Source organism: Enhydra lutris, unplaced genomic scaffold (assembly GCF_002288905.1).
Source record: "Enhydra lutris kenyoni isolate GAN:26980312 unplaced genomic scaffold, ASM228890v2 scaffoldscaffold7, whole genome shotgun sequence".
In the NCBI taxonomy this organism is placed as follows: domain Eukaryota; kingdom Metazoa; phylum Chordata; class Mammalia; order Carnivora; family Mustelidae; genus Enhydra; species Enhydra lutris.
Genome location: NW_019154091.1, coordinates 35,828,281 through 35,850,128, shown reverse-complemented (window position 1 = coordinate 35,850,128; position 21,848 = coordinate 35,828,281). Strand labels below are relative to the sequence as shown.

At 42.5% G+C, this 21,848-nt stretch overlaps 1 protein-coding gene across 1 annotated transcript in view; it reads right to left on the bottom strand.

Annotated features, from left to right (window-relative positions):
- Positions 1-21,848, bottom strand: part of LOC111142053 (ribosomal modification protein rimK like family member B) — a 158,493-nt gene that overhangs the window by 48,569 nt on the left and 88,076 nt on the right. The window contains exon 2 of the mRNA XM_022494992.1: positions 37-268. Coding sequence (XP_022350700.1) covers positions 37-211 — 175 coding nt within the window. The 5' untranslated portion in view covers positions 212-268. The remainder of the gene's footprint in view (positions 1-36; positions 269-21,848) is intronic.

Sequence of the window (21,848 nt, the reverse complement as noted above, 5' to 3'; positions counted from 1 at the left end):
GAAAAAATTCCATTAAACTACTTACTATAGACTTACCCAGGTTTCCTTGCTCGATTGTCAGTACCACCTCATCCATCACCACGGCCCTAAAGTCCAATTCCTCCTCACAACATTTGGCCTTTAATGCTCGTAAAATCTCTTTTTGGGGATAGTCTTCTCTGATTCGACGATCTGTCAAAAACCACAACTTGGCTGCCACAGAGCTACACATCTTGATCTGCTTGGTCTTCCTTCTCTTGGATTATTTCTTCCTGAATGCCGATTCTTTCTATACAGAAAGACAAAATTGACAGAGTAAATAAAGTAAATAAAGAATTCTACTTAAGGAATTTCATGTTTGTGGGGCTCCCCTGTACATATGAAAATAAGTTTCACTTCCTCATATTAAAAAAAAATCTATTTGGGGTACTTGGCTGCTGGGCTCAGCTGGTAGAGTGCACAACTCTTGATTTTGGTGGTCTGAGTTAGAGCCCCACATTAGGCATAGAGATTACTTAAAAATATATATTAACAGGGTGTCTGGGGGGCTCAGTCGGTTAAGCATCTGCCTTCGGCCCAGGTCACGATCCAGGGTTCTAGAATGGAGTCCTACATTGGGCTCCCTGCTTAGTGGGAAGCCTACTTCCCTGCTTCTCCCTCTCTCTCTGCCCCTGCTTGTGCAATCTCTCTGCGAAATAAATACATAATCAAATAATGTTATATATATATATGTGTATATATATACGTGTGTGTATATATATATATATATATATATATACACACACACATGTATATAAAATATTTATATGTAAGTTAAAAAAAGAAATCCGATTCTTGGCTTTCACACAAATAAATGCTGTGATTATATATTAACTATACAAATAAAAAATGAATAATGTAATATGATACCTTTTCCCTTTCATTCAAATAAAAAATTTTTATACCACTAGAAATATAGAAACTCACAACTTCCCATGAAACAAAATTTCTCCATCGTCCACTGGGGAAGCTACCACTGCCATTTTATAATTACAGCAGATCACTTAGTACAAGTCCCATTTTCTACATTATGTTCAATGTCATTCCCTATATTATATACTACTTAGGAATGTACTTTAATATCACCATCTACTTTTGACTGATTTACTCCTTCCCCTAAAACGCAAATCCCTTGATATAAAATAGATGAGACTAATCACCAGTATATCCTGATCCTTCCCATCACAACTGACTCTATATATATTCATATATCTGTAGTCTTTTTATTCAATTTTCTTCCCTTATTTTGTCATATTTGTATATTTTATTACAAACATATTTATAGGAATGTTTTTTGTGTGTTCTTTTTTTAAAGATTTTATTCATTTATTTGACAGACAGAGATCACAAGTAGGCTGAGAGACAGTCAGAGAGAGAGGAGGAAGCAGGCTCCCCACTGAGCAGAGAGCCCGACTCGGGGCTCGATCCCAGGAGCCTGGGATCATGACCTGAGCTGAAGGCAGAGGCTTTAACCCACTGAGCCACCCAGGCGCCCCTATAGGAATGGTTTTTTTTTTTAATATTTTATTGATTTATTTAACAGAGAGAGACAGAGAGGTCACAAGTAGACAGAGAGGCAGGCGGGGGGTGGGGGGAAACAGGCTCCCCACTGAGCAGAGAGCCTGATGTGGGGCTCGATCCCAGGACCCTGAGATCATGACCTCAGCTGAAGGCGGAGGTTTAACCCACTGATCCACCCAGGTGCCCCTATAGGAATGTTTTAAATAATGAGATAGTAACACCTGTGTTACTAGAGAAGTATCAACACTGAAATCATCTATATAGCAACTTTAATCAAAATAAATAGTTCAAGGGGTGCCTGGGTGGCTTAGTCGTTAAGCATTTGCCTTCTGCTTGGGTCATGATCCCAGGGTTCTGGGACCCAGCCCTGCATCAGGTTCCCTGCTCTGCAGAAAGCCTGTTCTCTTTCTCCCACTCTCCCTGCTGTGTTCCCTCTCTCGCTGTCTCTCTCTCTGTCAAATAAATAAATAAAATCTTAAAAATAAATAAATAAGTAGTTCAAGAATATGGAAAACAATTTAAAAAAAACAATAAATGCTGGGGTCCATTCACTAAAATTTATTTCAGTCAGGGGATAGCATACTCTTACTCAAGGTTTTTATGCTTCCTTTAAATAGAACTTTTTTCAACAGATTGTTTACTAGAATACAAAAAAGGACTTTCTTCCACAGAGTGCTGCTTCTCAGAATCTGCATCATGAGCAAAAGCTTGTATCATGAGTAAGACAACAGTTGAAAATTTCCCTAAAGAAGCAAAAAGTTTCATGTTTTACTAACAAATGTTAACAGGTGGTTTCAAACAAACAAGCAAACAAACAAAACTTTACAAAAATAAAATTCCTGAGCCCCTGGATGGCTCAGAAGTACAGCATGTAACTCTTGGTATCAGGATCCTGAGTTCTAGCCTCACTGGGGCATGGAGCCTATTTTTAAAAAATTCCTAATATCACCCCAGATGACATGGCAAACCTAACACAGAAAAAAGAATGAGGGTAAGAACTAGAGAAAGGAATGACCATACGGATGGCTTCCAGCACCACGACTGAAAGTGATTTCCTCATGCACCATTCACACACTCTCCAGGGTCTCAGTCAGAAGGGCCTGCTCCATAGATGTACACCGTAAGACCAGAACATCATGAGCCAGATGCACCACCACACATACACACACAGCCCCTACCCCAAACCTTAGCCTGCCATGCCTGCCACACTCACACACCTGCCCCACAACCCAGGGTCTCAAGGCATCAATTACAGGAAAGCAGGGAACGAATAAAATAACATGGGAGATACACATAAGAGTGTGACTTATAGCTGTGGAAAAGCAAGGGGAGAGCTCTCAAATGTGGCAATGCATCAGGCCAAGACCCAAGAAATCAGCAAAGGGGATGACTGGTGCCCAGAGGCTTCTGGCCCCTTGTGTTATTGTTCCACAGCTGTGGACAAAAACATGACCTCTTAAAAAAAGAACATGCCCTCTTGAGCCTTAGTCTAGATATGAATTGAAGATGTGGTCACTGAAAAGTCTCAAAGGAAAAGCTCCACATAAGAAAAGTCACACCAGAGTACCTAATGCCTCCCCAGTTTCCCTTGAGAGAGGCATTATAAAATGACCTTAAGATATTTAGACCAAGTAGTTTTTGGACCACCCTGTCAAGGACTTCTAATACTCCAAAGCCATCTTGGTGCCTTCCCTGACACTTAGGTCTTGAACATCATCTGTTCACTGATATGACTGAATTTCACTGCATGAAATTGTATTGAATGAGTAAAGCAGTTGTGGCCCCCAACAGAACTCAGGATAGGATTTTTTTAATTTTTTTTTAAGGTCTCACTTATTCACCTGACAGAGATCACAAGTAGGCAGAGAGGCAGGCAGAGAGAGAGAGGAGGAATAAGGCTCCCCGCTGAGCAGAGAGCCCAATGTGGGGCTCAATCCCAGGATCCTGGGATCATAACCCGAGCCGAAGGCAGAGGCCTTAACCCACTGAGCCACCCAGCTGCCCCTCAGGATAGGATATTAAAGCCACTGGCAACTGGGAAGTAGAAATGTTGGCCAATACTGGTATGTCAAATCATGGAAAATGCCCAGGCCACAATATTAACACAACAAGTTATGTTCAATGATTCTATAATTGGACAACAAAAACACTCCTGAGCTGCAATCTCATGTCGTTGTGCAGCAACTCCCAACAGATGATGCACATGAGCATCATGTCTGGCTTCATGCCTGCAGCTCTTATAACCATGCATAATCTTCAGGTGTTTCCACACTGGTATGGCACCATCAACTAACTGCAAGTTCAGGTTAGCCTCCCTATTTCTTTTCATTTTTTTAAAAAACATTTATTAGAGAGAGTGAGAGAGCATAGAGCATGAGCAGCAGGGAGGGGCAGAGGGAGATGGAGAAGAAGACTCCCCACTGAGCAGAGCGCCTGATATAGGACTCAATCCCAGGACCCAGGAATCACGAACTTAGCAAAACGCAGATGTTTGACTGACTGAACCACCCAGGTGCCCCTCCTTTCATTTCTCCCAATGGAGCAGCCTGATCTCTGCAAGGCTTTCATAGGGGATAGCTGCACCCCCAGATCTGGAACTGGAGAAATGCTCTGCAGAAGACTTTATGAAATATGTAGACACTGTCTTGAAGAGGTCCAACATCAATGCCAATGACTGTGGTTCCTCGAATCCACCTAGTGGCAGTCTATATAGCAGCATCTGGGGATCATGACCTTGCCCTGCACCGAGATTATCTTTGTTCATATGGAATACATTTTCTTTATCAGCTTCAAAAGATTCTTATGTTATGTCTTGCTTTTCATGTGAAGAATCAGAGGTATGCCACACTGTATTCCAATGTCCACCAAGGAGATGATGTCCCCAGCTTGAAAAAAGCAAGTCAGCTTAACAACCTCCAGCTTATTATTTACAGTTTCATTTGTACTGGTGTCTTCAAGTGACACCTGTCCAATTTTTTTTTTTAAAGGAGATGGTTTTGGGTTTGTTTTTTGGTTTTTTTTTTTCAAGATTTTTATTTATTTATTTGACAGAGAGAGAGAAAAAGCAACAGAAGGAACACAAACAGGGGGAATGGGAGAGGGAGAAGCAGGCTTCCTGCTAAGCAGGGAGCCCCAAGCGGGGCTGGATCCCAGGACCCTGGGATCATGACCTGAGCCAAAGGCAGTAGCTTAACCGAATGAGCCACCCAGGCACCCCCAATTTTTATCCATTATAATTTTACCATGATCTCCAAAGACCAGTTTATTGCCAGAGAAATAAAGAGCACAACTCTCTCCTCCAACCAATGGTCCACTCCTGTTTGGAAAGGTACCCAGGGTGGCCTTGTCCTTATCAGGCTGCTCTATTCGGATTCACATCTAAGAATAGCCAGGAAAACAAGAGGTAAAGACTCTCTAACCACAAAGGCAGAGGCTCTGTATTCCCCCCTCCAACCCACTCCCACGGCCCTCCTGGTCTGGGAGGCCACCTTCCTGCGGGCCAGGTGGAGGCCAGCGTCTCCTCCAACATATCTACTTTTCTATTTATCCCATTAATGAACATCCAGGAAAAAAAAAAACTGCTAAGAAGTCAAAAGCGTAATGGTAAATCTACAGTCCAGGAAACCAAAAGTACACCAATAAAATGATAGTCCTGAGTCTCAAAAATAAAAAACCTCAGATTATATTCACTATTTTAAAAGACAGTAAAGGGGCGCCTGGGTGGCTCAGTGGTTCTGGGATGGAGCCCCGCATCCTCTGCTCAGCAGGGAGCCTGCTTCCCCCTGACTCTCTGCCTACTTGTGATCTCTCTCTGCCTACTTGTGATCTCTCTCTCTCTGTCAAGTGGATAGGTGAATCTTTTAAAAAAAATAAAAATAAAAAAAAAAAGACAGTAAAGAGTCCCTTGTAAAAGTAAAATGGTTCCTCCCCCCCCACAATATTAAGGAAAACAATGCACAAATATCAGATACCAAATAAATGCTACTGATAAACTGCTAAATCAGTTTTTCTTTTTTTTAACAAAGAGACATTTGACAAAGAAAATTTACATTTATACTAGACATAGTTCTCCCATGCAACTTCTGGATACACATGTAAATAAAAGTCACTGTGATCTGTCAATAGTCTAGGCAGGGCTAATTAAATGGGAATCATAAATAAAGTGCTTCTTTCATTTTTCTCATGAGACCCCCTTCCCAATGGTACTTATTCTGCTACAAAAAAAGCACAATTATAATCTACCATGAAAATATTGAGGCACCTCTTACTCCTAGGAACATTATTTATTCCAGATAATACATAGCATATAAACTCAGAATCAAAAGACTGAGAATGAAAAAAAGGTTAGATAAGGAAAATATACATACTAATGTACAAATAAGAATTTACTCCATTTGGCAATTACTACAGATTTGCTTCTGATGACATCATTTCTGTCTTGGATGGGGAATATAAGAGTTATGTCAGGCTTCTAGAGAAAAATAATAAATTTGCATATACTGAGTTTAGGCACTCCTTCAGTCTTCTTTTACGTGACCCTTCTCTCCTGACAGTTCTTTTTCTATACATAATCCCTAGGGCTTCCTTCCTGAACCTTTCTCTCCTTTCTCTGTAACTGTCATCCTCACCGGGTTTCAACTATTATTATTGAAATTTGAATATATCATTGACCTACTAAATCTTTTTCCAACCAGTTTCCAATTGAATTTGAGAGATCCTATTTCAATCTGCCTAGTGTACATTCCTAACTAAATGCCACCGATATTCCCTCAGCTGAGCAAGTAAAAAGTTGATTTTTATTCACATACCTGCTTCAACACCTGGATTTTTCATTGTGTTAGTTCAACTGTGTCAGCGTGGCTAGACAATGGTGCCCCAACTGTTTGCGCTAGTCTATATGTTGCTATGAAGATATTTTTTAAATATGATTAAAGTCTATAATAAGTTGACACTGAATGAAGATTCCCTCTATGTTGTAGGTGGGTCTCATCCAACCAGTTGAAGGTCTAAAGAGCAAAAACAAGTTCCACAAAGAAGTAACTATGCATTAAGACTATAACAAAGTCCCTCCCTGAATTTCCAACCTACTGGCTTGCCCCATGAATTTCAGACTTGCCACAATCATACTATCCAATTCCTTAAACTTAACTTATATTTCTTTCTCTTTCTCCCTTTCTTTCTTCCTTTCTTTCTCTCCTCTCCCTCTATTAGCTCTAACAACCACCGGGACTCTTAAGGACAGGAGTGAACCCTAGGAAAAGCACAGCTACCTGTTAGAACTTGAATCCCTGACAGCTGTGTGGTGCCCTGACCTTGGACTACCTACTACCTCTTTTGCTTATGTCAGTGATATTTGGGAATTCTTTATTACAGGCCACAGAACTTTTTATTTTAAGTACTGTCTGTCATACCTTGCTCAAAAGTTTTAGGAAATTATTCCCTTAACATCAAAGTCTGCATATGTCAGCATGTAGCAGTACTGTTTGTAAGAGGGATTTTTTTACACTAACAAGATCATCTTACATTTGATCCATTTCACTTTTACATTTATTTTCACAACATCCCTGGAGAAGTATCCCTCCCTCCAAAGAAGGCAAATTGTTCAAGGTCAAAAATTAGTTGTAATCTCAGATCAACTAAGAATCTAAGTACTAAATAAAGTATTTGATTAAATAATACATTCAATTAATACTTGATTGCCTACTACATACTCTAAAAATATTCTGGTAAACGAAACAGACATAATCCTAGTCCTCACAGAGTTAAAAACTATCTGATATTAAAATGTCCACAAAAAAAGATGCTCAACATCAATAATCATTAGGAAAATGCAAATCAAAACTGTGTAAGTAAAATCACACACACTGGATGGCTACTATCAAAAAACAGAAAACAAATGTTGGGGAGCATGTGGAGAAACTGGAAGCCTTGCAAACTGTCAGTCGGAATGTAAAATGGTATGACAGCCATGAAAAACAGTATGGCAGTTCCTCAAAAAATTAAAAAATAGAACTACCATATGATCCAGTAATTCTACTTTTGGTATATAACCAAGAGAAATGAAAGCAGAGTTTTCAAAGAGGTATCTGTACACACATGTTCACAACAGCATTACAATAACTAAAAGGTGGAAGCAACCGAAGTGTTCATCGAAAGATGAATGAGTAATACAGAACTATATGTACAACGCCTTAAAAAAGAATTAAATTCCAATGCATGCTACCACATGGATGAACCTGTAGGACGTTATGCACTAGTATATAACTGCCAAATTCACAGAAAATAAAATGATGGTTGCCAGGGGTTGGGATGTTGGGGGAATCAAGACTATTTGTATGAAGAGTTCTAGAAATGAATATGGTGAACAGTTGCACAAGAATGTGAATATAGTTAATACCACTAATGTGTGCTCTTAAAACATGACTAAGATGGTAAATTTTGTGCTGTATATTTAACCACAATAAAAAGAAAACTAGAGAAGAAAAAAATGTCATAAGCAAATTAACATGCAAATTTTTACACATATTCACCTAAGGGATCAGAAAAATGTCACCTTTACTTAATTTACCTGTAGCTTTATTACTAAATTTCTCAAAGCAGTCTGTGATATACAAAACTAATTAAACTTTTTAAAATAGTTTTCTCTGCATGGGGTACCTGGCCAGCTCAGGTGGTGGAGCATGCCACTCTTCATCTCTGGATTGTGGGGTCGAGCCCCACGTTGAGTGTAAAGATTACTTAAAATCTTCCTTTAAAAAAGTGTCCTCTTGGAAAAAAAAAAGCTTTCTGTGGATGGAATTTAAATAAAATGATTTCGAGGCACCTGGGTGGCTCAGTGGGTTAAAGCCTCTGCCTTCAGCTCAGGTCATGATCCCAGGGTCCTGGGATCCAGCCCCATGTTGGGCTCTCTGCTCAGTGGGGAGCCTGCTTCCCCCCACTGCTCTTTGCCTGCCTCTCTGCCTACTTGTAATCTGTCTGTCAAATAAATAAATAAACTCTTAAAAAAATTTCTTCTGAAGATTTCACTTAATACAGGAATGTTAAATCAACCTTTATCTCTCTGGAACATCGTACAAAATCTACAAAATCTTCCCGAGATGCAGTGCACAGATGGCTCCCTCAGAGTTCATCATGTTTAGGGGCGCCTGGCTGGCTCAGTCAGTGGAGCATGCAACTCCTGATCTCAGGGTTGTGAGTTAAGAACCCCAAATTGGGAATACAGACTACTTAAAAAACCCAAAATCTTTAAAAAAAAAAAAAAAAAAAGGTTCATCATGCTTAACATGTTAAAAATGTTGGGTCTTCCAAATTTTCTTGCTGGACAATACACTGAAAAAATGAGTTAGGAAACTATTAATATAGTGAAACTGAACAAAGGCTTTATAGATATGGCTAACTATATGTCAAAGGAATAAGCTCAGTAAATAACAACTCAGGAAATATTTGAAGCCTCCTATTTAGACAAATCTGCATGAATTTCCAAGATGTAGTTTTCCGACAAACTATCAAAGTCTGAAATGCTGCCAAATGTGGGACAGTGGAGGAGTAAGAAAGAACTGGTGTGATCTAATATAGCAAATCCATGTTCTATTTTTGGAGACCATATTTCTATATGCCTAAGAACATGAAGCCAAGAGCTAGTATCAGAAAGGGTTAAAACAAGTGGGGGGTGGTGGTGGTAAGGAGCTGAATAGAGTAAAAACATTAAGGGGTAGATTTGGAATTTTTTTTTAAAGGTTTTATTTTAATTCCTGTTAGTTCACATAAATATTATATTAGTTTCAGGTGTACAATACAGTGATTCAACAATTGTAGAATTTTTCACAAGTTGGTGATGTACTGCCACTTTTGAATCTTTAACAACTTGGGTGATGTACTGCCACTTTTGAAAGAAAGGTAATAAAAATTATTGACAAAAAATTGACAAATTGGTACACATTTTACAAGAATCTAGTAAACGCCTCCAAACACTGCTGGGAGAACAGACTGCCAGATGAAAAGAACAAGGATCAATGAAATTACATTGTGAGCTCCATGAAGACAGATTCCGTTTTATTCTGTATTATCCCCAGCAGGTAACAGAACCTTATGTATGACGGACAAATGTTAAGGCCTTAGGGGTTAGGAATTATTTTAAAGGAGTTTGTTTATTGAATTGTAAGGCAGTATCCCCCCCCCAAAAAAAGCTATTTCAATATTTAATACCAAGTAAATATACCCATTAGATCTAAACACAGCTGTCAAAAATTCACAACTTATCAGGATGCCTGGATGGCTCGGTTGGTGACTCTTGGTTTCAGCTCAGGTCATGATCTCATGGGCCTTGGGATCAAGCTCCATGTTGGGCTCTGCCCTCAGCAGGGAGCCTGCCTAAAGAGTCTCTCCCTCTGCTCACCCCCTTTCTCTCTCACAAATAAATAAATAAATAAATTCATAATTTATGGGGTGCCTGGGTGGCTCAGTAGGTTAAAGCCTCTGTCTTCGGCTCAGGTCATGATCCCAGGGTCCTGGGATCTAGCCCCTCATTGGGCTCTCTGCTCGGCAGCGAGCCTGCTCCCCCCCTCCCCCGCCTGCCTCTCTGCCTACTTGTGATCTCTGTCTGTCAAATAAATAAAATCTTAAAAAAAAATTAAAAAATCCTAATTTATCTTTTCAGTTTCTCATAAAAAACAACGCAAACCTAATCCTACTTTCCACTGCCATTATACAACTCATCCTTAAATAATTAGCTTTGTTAACAATTAAAGTCAGAGGAGAAAAAAAAAAACCTGTAATTCTAGTAAAAGGAGTAAAAAAGATATAAGCAGATGGGTTCCATGCAGACCAGACTCTAAGGGAGTAAAGCTGGCTAGCTCTGTGGCTTTTGTCCTCTAAGCCAATTTTGAAAGGAAAAAAAACATTGGAAAAGAAAACATTAAAAAAAAAATACCATAGCATGAGTTATCATGAAGCCAGAAACTCTGTTCTTTTCTGCAAACCTAGTATGTACAAAGATACATATGGTACATGAATCTAAAATACATTATGTACAGGTATTTTGAGGTAGTATATTATTATTTAACTATCCTTAATATGACAAGCAGGAAAATTCCCAAGTAATGAAAGACAATTTCCTCATCATCTGTACCTAATCTCTCCTATTCAACCTCTCTTGAAACAACTACACATTCCACAGTACAATTAACTAAATATCCCTATCACAATCTCCTCCCAGATTTTTTAAAAAATTAGATTATAATTTCTCAAGGCTCTTTTCCCATAAGCTTATGACTTAACCCCACTTGCTCTTTGTAATACTCTTTGTAAACTAACCTGTCATAAGCTCTCTCTACAAATCCACATCACTAAAATACACCCCCAGACCAGCTGACAGTAGTAAGCAACAAACTCCTTCCTTTGCTTTATGTTTAGTTTTCTCTCACTCTTCACATGTTGTTCCTGGGTACAGAAGTTCTTCCCCCACCCTCTTTCACTTAGTTTAGGACTCTATGCCTGCTTCCCAGAGGAAGATGACAAAAGCTACTTCTCCAACTGTGGAACTGGCTCTGTTCTCTCCCCTCCCCCTCAACCCATTCCAGTGTTCATCTGTCTTTCAGCTCATAGGGAAGGGAGAAGCTGAGAAATCAGTCTAGAGACTTATCCCATTAGCAAATCCCAGATGGATACAGACTGAGGAAAGCAAGAATTGGGAGAGTTTTTTTTAAAAGCCATGTTTCATGCTGTGCCCCAACACACTAATGCCTGAAGCTTGGTTGGCATTCATTGGTCTCAGGTAAAAAAACAATGTTCTCTTTAGTGTTTCTTCATAACATGGCTAAGAAGGGGTAGACGATTTATAAAACACTGCTAGTAATTTCCCTCTGGAGAGGAAAAGGGGACTGAATGAGAAGGAAAAGAAAAAAAGGGAAATTTGCTGTCACTCTCCCCTCACCCTCAGACACTTTTGTATTCAATATGGAATCTAAGAAAATGGGGGGAAAAAAAAGTGAAGATATCCGCCAGAAACTAAGGTAAGTGGAATGTTAGCTGGTAGCCCCAAGTCTAAAGGTTAGATACATACAATTCCTTACCCCCTGCAGGGGCATAGGTGGAAACAGAAAAAAAGGATCTTCACTGAGTGGAGGATTCTATGTGACTGGATTTGCTTTCCCCTTCTGGACTCTCTGTTCTCAAAATCATAGAGTGCCCCCTCCCTGACAGATAGTGCTCCAGCACCTGGTGGGGGTAAGAGAAAAAAAAGGAGAGAAAGATAGAAACAGCAACAGCCATCTTGCCAAACTGACAACTGATTATAGCAAAGAAGGAAATTAACTGCACTAACCAAGACAGAAAGTAATAAACAAAAGATTACCTCTAAACAAAATAGGCCTTCTCCCCTATGACACACTAACCAAATATCACACAGTAAGTATTAGAAAGGAAATTTATGACTGTTAATTTTTAAAATTAGAGGCTGTCACTCTAAAAGTTAGAAAATAAATGCTCAACCTCCGTGACTGGAATTTCAGTGTGTTTTATTCCAAATGCATATCTTAAAGTATTTTGACAATGAATTTTTTAAGAAACAAAAAATAAGATCTTTAAACTACCCAATGCTGTGAAAGAAATGAGATCTACACAGCATTTAAATTCTAATGGTTACAGTTAATAATTACAAACTTCGTTAAATACAATAAACATCGCGCCCACAAAAAAGGAGTATTTTCCATATTAGGCTGCCCCATGTACTTTCCATACAGATTTAGAATTTAACCCAACTCCCCAAAGATGTGAGAACAATTTATGTAATTAATGGGAAAATAACAGCACGCTGAAAGAATTTACATCGAAGTTAAATTCAACACGGTTAGCATAATAACCCACTCATTGAATACAATTAACGCCCCATCTCTATTCATACCCACAAATGGGATAAAATACCGGGATTACAAATCTGCAACCAGAGATAAGGATACATTAATAAGGCAAATCTGAAGTTATTATCTCCAACCATTCCGAGGTTTTTAAAGGGAGGGGCTGGGGAAGTAAGCTTTGCACCATGGTCAGATGCTTAAGGGGAAAAAAAATCAGGTCAAATTATTTGTCACCCCACTCTTATTCAGAGGTCTGTAAAAAGAGAAAGAATGACTCTCACACTTTCTACAATCTGATGCCTCAGGAGGAGAACAGGGAATCCAAACCGTGCTCAAGTGCAGGACGAACACACCCTCCTCCCTCGGTCACACCACAGGAATGTCTGATGGAAGCAGCGGCAGGAGAGATTACCACACTCTCGAGGACAGGTTGGCACAACGTGTTTTACTCCACCAAGCATTCCCAGGGTTACCACACCCCCTCAACAAGCGGAGAAACACACTTCACGCCCGAGGCCGCTGCCTCTCCCCAACTACAGTTCTCCCGTCACACGCACACGGCTCCCCTCAGCCCCCTCCCAGCACGACTACCGGCCCGGGCTCCCCCCGCCTCCTGCGGCGAGCGACCCCCGGCCTTCACAATCTCCCGCGCCCGGCGCGCCCCGGTCCCGCTCCCCGCCCCGGCCGAGCCTTGGCTCGTCGTCGAGTCCCTCCGGCCGCAGTCGCCCACTGGGGGAAGGGGCAGGGGAGGCGGGGACGGGCGCGCCTCCGCCTCACGCCACTACACCGGGGGAGAGAAGCGATCGCACCGCTCACCTGGCTCGGGCGGCTCCTCCCTCGCTCTCTGCCAGCGGAGCCGGGCTGTGGCTTCCGACGGAACCGCAGGCTGCCGGGCGGGCTGGAGGTCCGAGAACGAGAGGAGGGGGAGGGGGTCGGGATGCCGGGAGCCGCCTCCTTTCTCTTCCACCACCGCGGCTCCCGCAGCCAGGCCGGGCGCCCTCGCACACTCGCCCACTTTCTCACAGCCTCGCGGTCGGTGTGGCTCTCCCTCACCCCCCACTCCCACACACACTCGCCTCCACCCCCCACACACACTCACACCCGGCCGCCCCACGCTCCCTCGCCCCCTCGCTCCCTCACTCCCTCACTCGCCTGTAGTGCGCGCGCGCGCGACCCCGCTCACACACAGCGCGCGCGACGCCAGCGGAGACCGCCCCGCGCTCCCCCAGACCGAGGCGCCGCGCGCCGCTCGCCCGCGTGCAGAGGACCCTCGCGCGCCCCAGCCCCGCCCTCCAGGCGCGGTGGCGCGGAGGGCAGGGGCCGGGGGGCGGTGGCCGGCGGGGCAAGGGGCGGGGCCAGCGCGCAGAGCCCAGACGAGCCGAGCCTAGCGGATCTAACACCTGCGTCGGGACCCGTCCTCCCGGCTCCGGGTCCCCACTCGCAGCCATCGCCGGCCTCTCGGGTGGTGAAGGGGCGATGGAGGGCGCGCGCTGGGAGGGAAATGGGGGCGCGAGAGCGCTTCGAGGACGCGCTTTCCCCACCCGCCCCCAAACCGTCCTCACTAAGGAAGGAAAACGGGTGGGGGGGCGAGGTTTGTTCCCAACTCGAAACCGCGAGATTGATTCCTTCCGTTGTACACCCTCCCCACCCTCACAGTCCCTCCTAGGGCCCCATTCATCCACACTGCGAACCCTGACGCCAGCCCACCAAGCCTCTTGGGGACAGTGTGCTGTCTGCGTGTCCACGCCCAGCCCAGCTCAGCCCAGCCCACCACCCGCGCAGCCTTTCCGGTGCCCCCGCCTAGAGTCCCCTCAAGCGGTGGTCTCCCCCCTCCCAGAGGCAAAGACTGGGAACAAAGATCAATACCTATAAGGTCCTTATCCGTGTACGGAATAAAGACATTGCCTCTGTACATTGTGAGGCAAATTTTTAAACTACAATACACCATATATTCTCAGGACTTTAAGCAGGTTTAAAGATCTAGACGGGGTAGTGTGGTACAGCCAGCTTTGCACTTGGAAACCAGTATAAACCCCCCCCCCCCCGGCAAATCAGTTCCCTTAACTTCCTCCGAGCCTTTGTTATGAAAAGCTAGGAGTATATTTCAAGGTTCCTGTGAGAATGAAGTATATTTAGGAACATTTTGAAAATCCTCAAGATGTCTATAAAAATTATAGTCCAAAGGAAGGTAAGAATGTATGTTCAGCTATGATACTACTGTTAATTTTTCTAAATCATGAAGAATGAAAGCAAAGGCAACAGATGACTGTGCTACTTTACATGGCAAATGCATTTCTAAATAACCTTACTCATTTATTACCACCAAGATCCCAGATATGAAATACCATAATGTCCTAACCAGTTTGCATTCTTCCAAGTCACATTCCATTCTGAATAGCCTCAGCCAACAAATTCTTCCCCGCACTCCATTCCCAATCTTTATGGTCTGCTTTTTTTTTGCTGACTTCACTCAGTACTTAGTCCTTTAAGAGATACAACATAACCCAGGGTGGTAATTTCTGGACTGGATTAGATTTAAGTGATCTTCTAAAGTACCCTGACTTCTCTGTATCTTACTCTACCTGATTACACAAGTTATCTATAAAAATATTTTATAGAGGGCGCCTGGGTGGCTCAGTTGGTTAAGCAACTGTCTTCAGCTCAGGTCATGAACTGGAAGTCCCAGGATCGAGTCCCACCTCGGACTCCCAACTCCACGGGGAGTCTGCTTCTCCCTCTGACCATCTCTCCTCTCATGCTCTCTCTCTCACTCTCTCTCTCTCTCAAATAAATAAAATCTTTAAAAAATATTTTATAGAAATTATAAAAGTAGTTACTTCATTGAGTTAGTATAAGGAGTAAAGGAGCTAATAAGTGTGTAAGACTTAAGGCCTGGCACAAATTGAGTGCTACTGTAAGTGATTACTGCTGTTATGTTTCGCCACTGATAGTGAACCTAGGATAGTGAACAGTTTTCACAAAGGACACATTTAGAGGAACAAATGTGCAACAGGACACACTACCTTCAGAAGAAAGGAAGAAAAGTTTACAGAGCTAAAATGTTTCTATTTATTTCCACCCTGATATTCATCTCCTGAAACAAAGTATATTCAACCTGAAGACAAAAGAGAAGCATTTTGTGATCAAGGAAACCTCCCATCACAGAGATATTAACACAATGAGAATCTGGCAAAAGATAAAGTGAGAAATTGACACAGGGAAAAGGATGCGTGACTGGCCCAGGAGATTATCAGTAATACCTAGCCTGTCCATTACTCTTAGTGTTAAGAAACCCAATTCTGGGTAACCATGCATCACCCAGAAAAGGAAGGGTGAAACTGTGGGTACAGAGTATTAGACTATTAATTCACCGGCCATCTGCCTTTAAAAAAATGCTATCTATAAACGTACTGTCATTAGATGCCAGATACATCCAAAGAAATTAATAATGTATATAACATTGCTCTCCACTAAAAGTAGTCAGAAAGTAACAAAAAACAGAATGAGTTTTCTGTTTTCTTAAGATTTTGTCTATTTTAGAGTGTGTGTGCACAGGCACTGGGGTGGGGGGCAGAGGGACCGGGAGAGAGAGAATCCTCAAGCCCACTCCCCTACAGAGAGCAGTGTGAGCTCAATCTCATGACCCTGAGATCATGACCCCAGACAAAATCAAGAGTCTGACACCTAACCTACTGAGCCACCCAGATGCCCTGAAAAAAAGCCAAGGATATGGCTCATTTGAAACCAACTGTTATTATATATTTACATTAATGATAATCAAATTCATACTTTATATTTTTGTATGAAGTAATGAGGGAAAAGCAATTATTTTTGGTATTTCCATAATGAAAAGGAAGGTCCAGAAAAGCTTGGTTTCCTAGACTCAGTTGTAATCTTTGTACTTTTATGGTTGATATGTTTAAGACAGGTATGGACTCACATCTCCTTTGGGTAGCAACGTATGCTCAAAAGTACTTCTGGGGCACCTGGCTGGCTCAGTGGGTAGAGCATGTAACTCTTGATCTGGGGGTTCTGAGTTTGAGCCCCATGATGGGGTAGAGCTTCCTTTAAAAAGTATTTTAAGTAGCTTGTCTTGGTTTTTAACCAATCATTTTTAACCATTAAATTAATATTCTTCAGCCAGTTCAATCCCTTGAGAAGAACATAACTAGCCTAGCATCTCTAGAGTCAAATAAATTTGACTTGAAATCCCAGCTTTATTAGTGGCATGTGATTGCTGTTTCAACTCTATAAGCCTCAGCTATCTCATCAACAAAATAAAGATGAAGTAACTCAAACATAATGCAGTACATAGTAAGTGCCCCCAAAATATTAGCTACTGGAGCGGATGGCTGGCTCAGTTGGTAGAACACATGATTCTTGATCTTGGGGTTTTGAGTTTGAGACCCACATTGAGTGTAGAGATTAAAAATAAAATCTTAGGGGAACTTGGGTGGCTCAGTCAGCTAAGTGGCTGCTTTCAGCTCAGGTCATGATTTCAGTCCTGGGATGGAGTTCGTACTGGGCTCCCTGCTTGTCAGGAAGTCTGATTCTCCCTCTTCCTCCATGTGCCCACTCTGTCTCGAAAAAATAAAACCTTTTAAAATAAGCAGATAAAGACTATTTGAGAGAGAGTGCAAGCGAAAGAGCACAAGTGGGGAGCCGAAGAAGAAGCAGGCTCCCGCTGATCAGGAAGCCCACCTTGGGGATTGATTCCCGGACCCTGAGATCATGACCTTAGCAGAAGGTAGATGCTGAACTAAGCCACCCTGGTGCCCCAAGAAACACTTCTAAAAGTTCCTGGGTGGAAGGCACATAAAATTCAACGAGTGGGTGCCTGGGTGACTCAGTCCTTAAGCATCTTTCTGCTCAGGTCATGATCTCAGTGTTCTGGGATCAAGCCCCACATTGGGCTCCCTGCTCAGGAGGAAGCCTGCTTCTTCCTCTCCCACTCCCCCTCCTTGTGTTCCCTCTCTCACTGTCAAATAAGTAAATAAATAAATCTTTTAAAAAAAGAAAATTCAACGAGTTCATGAAAACTAAAAAATCTCCCCTAACAAAGTTGTCCAGGTCCAACCAACTCCATGTCTCTGATCAGACTTGTGTTGCACTGGTGTGTCTCTACATCAGGCAGAAAAACATAACTCATATATTATTATCTAAAATGCACATCAAACAAAACTCTTTAAGTACCCCGATAGACACCATCTGGTGCCAATCTTTCCCTCCCGGCTTTAGACAAGAAAACAAGCTGGGATTTGACCAAAATTAAAGTCCTCAAAGTAGTAAAAAGGAGAATTGTAAACAGGAATGAATCCAGGATCGTATTCAGTACCTCAAATAGTGTTCTTTAGGCCGTTAGCTAAGTGATTACTGTAAAATTCTTATTGGTGGAGAAAAGTGGGTGTCACACCAGAACCTACACTCACAAATAAGGAATGGTGGCTGCAGCTGCGTTGATCCAGCTCTCCCCACTGCTTCCTCTCCCTGAACCAGCCGGCTAGAACCAGCCCGACAACAACAGTCTTCACAGTTAGCATAGCTAAATACTGATCTAGCCTTTCCCCACCCACATCCCTCCTCCTTTTCCGCCACTCCATTTCTACACATTAAACTGAGCATCTAACTATGCTAAGAAAATGTCAATGCCAGACACAAAGGAGGATGGGGGCGGGGGAGGCAGTGAACACCGTATGTTTGCTAAATCAGAAGAAAAGGGTGTAAAGAAAGATAAGATTTAAAAGAGTAATGTAGGTTTCCCTCTCCTTTTTTAATTGTATCTGGTTGTTAGGAATATTTCTTTTTCTCTATTACACAGGAATAACCTGGAATGCTTGTTTAAAATGCAGACTCCTTGGCCCTCACCTCTGACCTTTTGACTCAGCCTGTGTATCCACATTTTTTTTTAAAGATTTTATTTAGGGGCGCCTGGGTGGCTCGGTGGGTTAAGCCACTGCCTTCGGCTCAGGTCGTGATCTCAGGGTCCTGGGATCCAGTCCCACATCGGGCTCTCAGCTCAGCAGGGAGTCTGCTTCCCTCTCCCTCTCTCTCTGCCTGCCTCTCTAACTACTTGTGATCTCTGTCAAATAAATAAAACCTTTAAAAAAAAAAAAGATTTTATTTACTTGAGAGAAAGAGAGGAGAGACAGTCAGAGGGAGAAGCAGACCAGATTCGGGACTTGGTTCCTGACTCCAGGGTCGCCACCGGAGCCCAAGGTAGTCACTTAAGCAGTCGCTTAACCAACTGAGCTACCCAGGTGCCCTGTGTATCTCCATTTTGAGACAAACTCAAAACTTACAGAATCAGCCATGACTGCATTTTTAATTCGCATCCTAAGTAATTCTTAGACACATGGAAGTTTGAGATTAATGTCTTAAAGAGAGAAATAACCATTTGTAAAATGTTATTTAAAGCCATCAACATTTATTAACTCATTTTAGCCTCAGAAAACTTGGTAAGGTTAAGCTTAGATTGTGAGTCCCCTCTGACAGAGAAAAGTGAGGCAAGGAGATTAAATCATTGGTGGTAATTTCCTAGTCTCTTGTTCCCTCTTCACTGGAGTATCTTAAAAGTATATCAATCTGGGAGCACCTGGCTGTCTCATTCAGTAGAACATGCGACTCTTGATCTTGAGATTGAGTTTAAGCCCCATGTTCGGGGTAGTCCATGCATAGGGGGATGTGGTAACTGGGTAGTAGGCATTAAGGAAGGAACATGATGTAATGAGTACTGGGTGTTATATGCAACTGATGAATCACTAAATTCTACCTTTGAAACTAATACAGATATGTTAACTACATTGAATTTAAATAATTTTTAAAGATTTATGTATTTATTTATTTAACAGAGAAAGATCACAAGTAGGTAGAGAGGCAGGCAGAGAGAGAGGCAGGCAGAGAGAGAGAGCGAGACAGGCAGAAAGAGATCGAGAAGCAGGTTCCCCGCTGAGCAAAGAGCCCGATGTAGGGCTCGATCCTAGGACCCTGAGATCACAACCTGGGCTGAAGGCAGAGGCTTTAACCCACTGAGCCACCCAGGAGCCCCAATAATTTTTTAATCTAAAAATTTTTTTTTTAAAAGTTTATCGATCTGGGAAGAATAACAGAAACCTAAATGAATTAGTAGACACTTCAACCACAGAAATGCTGCTGATTATTTTTTTTAAAGGTTTTATTTGGGGCACCTACGTGGCTCATTAGGTGGAATGTCTGCCTTCAGCTCTGGTCATCATTCCGGAGCCCTAGGATCAAGTCCCAGGTGAGGCTCGCGGCTCGTCGGGGACTCTCGCTTCTTCCTCTGCACCTCCCCTGCTTGTTCTCGCTCTCTCTCTCTCAAATAAGTAACTTCTTTTTTAAAACAAGATTATTTATTTATTTATTTATTTGACAAAGAGAGAGAGAGAGAGACACAGAGGGAACAAAAGCAGGAGGAGTGGGACAGGGGAAAGCAGGCTTCCCACCAAGCAGGGCACCCGATGTGGGGCTCAGTCCCAGGACCCCTGGGATCACGACCCAAGCCAAAGGCAGACCCTTAAACACTGAGCCACCCAGGCGCCCCAAATAAATAGAATTTTTTAAAAAAGATTTTATTTATTTATTTGACAGAGAAAGAGATCACAAGTAGGCAAGAGAGGCAGGCAGAGAGAGAGGTAGAAGCAGGCTCCCTGCTGAGCAGATGCCCATGTGGGGCTCGATCCCAGGACCCTGAGATCATGACCTGAGCCGAAGGCAGAGGCTTAACCCACTGAGCCACCCAGGCGCCCCTAAATAGCATTAAAAGATAAAAAGATTTATTAATTTTAGGGAATGTGAGCAAGAGCAGGGGGAGGGCAAAGGGAGAGAGAGTATCTCAAGCCAACTCAGTGTTGAGCACAGGGCCTGATGTGGGTCTCCATCTCACAACCCTCAGATCAGGACCTGAGCTGAAATCAAGTGTTGGAGTCCTAACCAACTGAGCTACCCAGGGACCCCTGGGTTTTATATATAAAACAGTATTTTATATTTTAAAATGTATATTTTAAAAGATTTTATTTGACAGAGAGAGAGAGAGAGAGCACAAGCAGGCAGAGTGGCAGGCAGAGGCAGAGAGAGAAGCAGGCTCCCCGCTGAGCATGGAGCCCAACGGGGGACTCAATTCCAGGACTCTGGGATCATGACCTGAGCCTGCAGCAGCTTAACTGACTGAGCCACCCAGGCATCCTGAAAGACTGTTTTTGTTTTTTTTGTTTTAAAGATTTTATTTATTTGACAGGCAGAGATCACAAGTAGGCATAGAAGCAGGCAGAGAGAGAGGAGGAAGCAGGCTCCCCGCTGAGCAGAGAGCCCGATGCAGGGTTCCATCCCAGGACCCTCCTAGGATCATGACCCGAGCTGAAGGCAGAGGCTTTAACCCACTGAGCCACCCAGGCGCCTCCTGAAAGACTGTTATTTAAACCACACAAGGGCTGTGCGGACCTTTCACAATTTATCTCACTATCAGTGCCACAAATCATTAACATTTATATATTGAATAAGAATTCTAGAAGCATTCTAATGATCTAGCACCACCATGACTGTCCCGGTCAGCTTTGCTGTCTTCTGCACACTGAAAAAGTTAGACTGTGAAGCCCTGTTCATGAGTATAAATTCATTTGTTCTCCTCAGTGCAAAGAAACAGAGCAATTTAGGGGTGGGGAGATGGGGTAACTGGGTAGACATTAAGGAGGACAGGTGATGTAATGAGCAATGGGTATTATATAAGACAGATGAATCCCTGACCTCTACCTCTGAAAGCAATACTACTTTATGTTAACTGAATTTAAATAAGAAGAAACAGCAGTATCTATTCTGTCCAGATTCATTTTATTTTATAATCAGATTTATTCAGAGAGGGAAGAAGGGCAGAGGAGAGGGACAGAGAGAATCCCAAGCAGACACTCACACTGCCCCCTGCTGGGCATGGAGCCCCTAATGCAGGTAGGGTTCAATCCCATAACCCTAAGATCAGAACCTGAGCCAAACAGATGCCTAACCAACTGAATCACCCAGGTGCCCCTTTCATTTTGTTCTTAGATCACTTCTGATTTCTTGGCTTTCAAACACCAGATTGATCATTGAGTTAATTTTTTTTAACTTTTATTCTTTTTATTTTTGAGTTATTATCATATTATTATTTTAAGATTCATTTATTTGACAGAAGGCGCACAAGCATGGGGAGTAAAAGAGGGAGAAGCAGGCTCCCCGCTGAGCAGGGAGCCTGATGTGGGACTCGATCCTAGAACCCTGAGATCACAACCAGAGTTGAAGGTGGCCTCTTAACCAACTGAACCACCCAGGTGCCCCTGAGTTAGTTCTAACTCTTCCTTGCTTTTAATTAGCCTTACTTCCATCAACTCCACCTGAATTCCCAAACTCTTTGATTTTTCTTCTCTCTCTCAATGCTTTGCAACTGGAATTTTTATCCTAACAGCACAATAT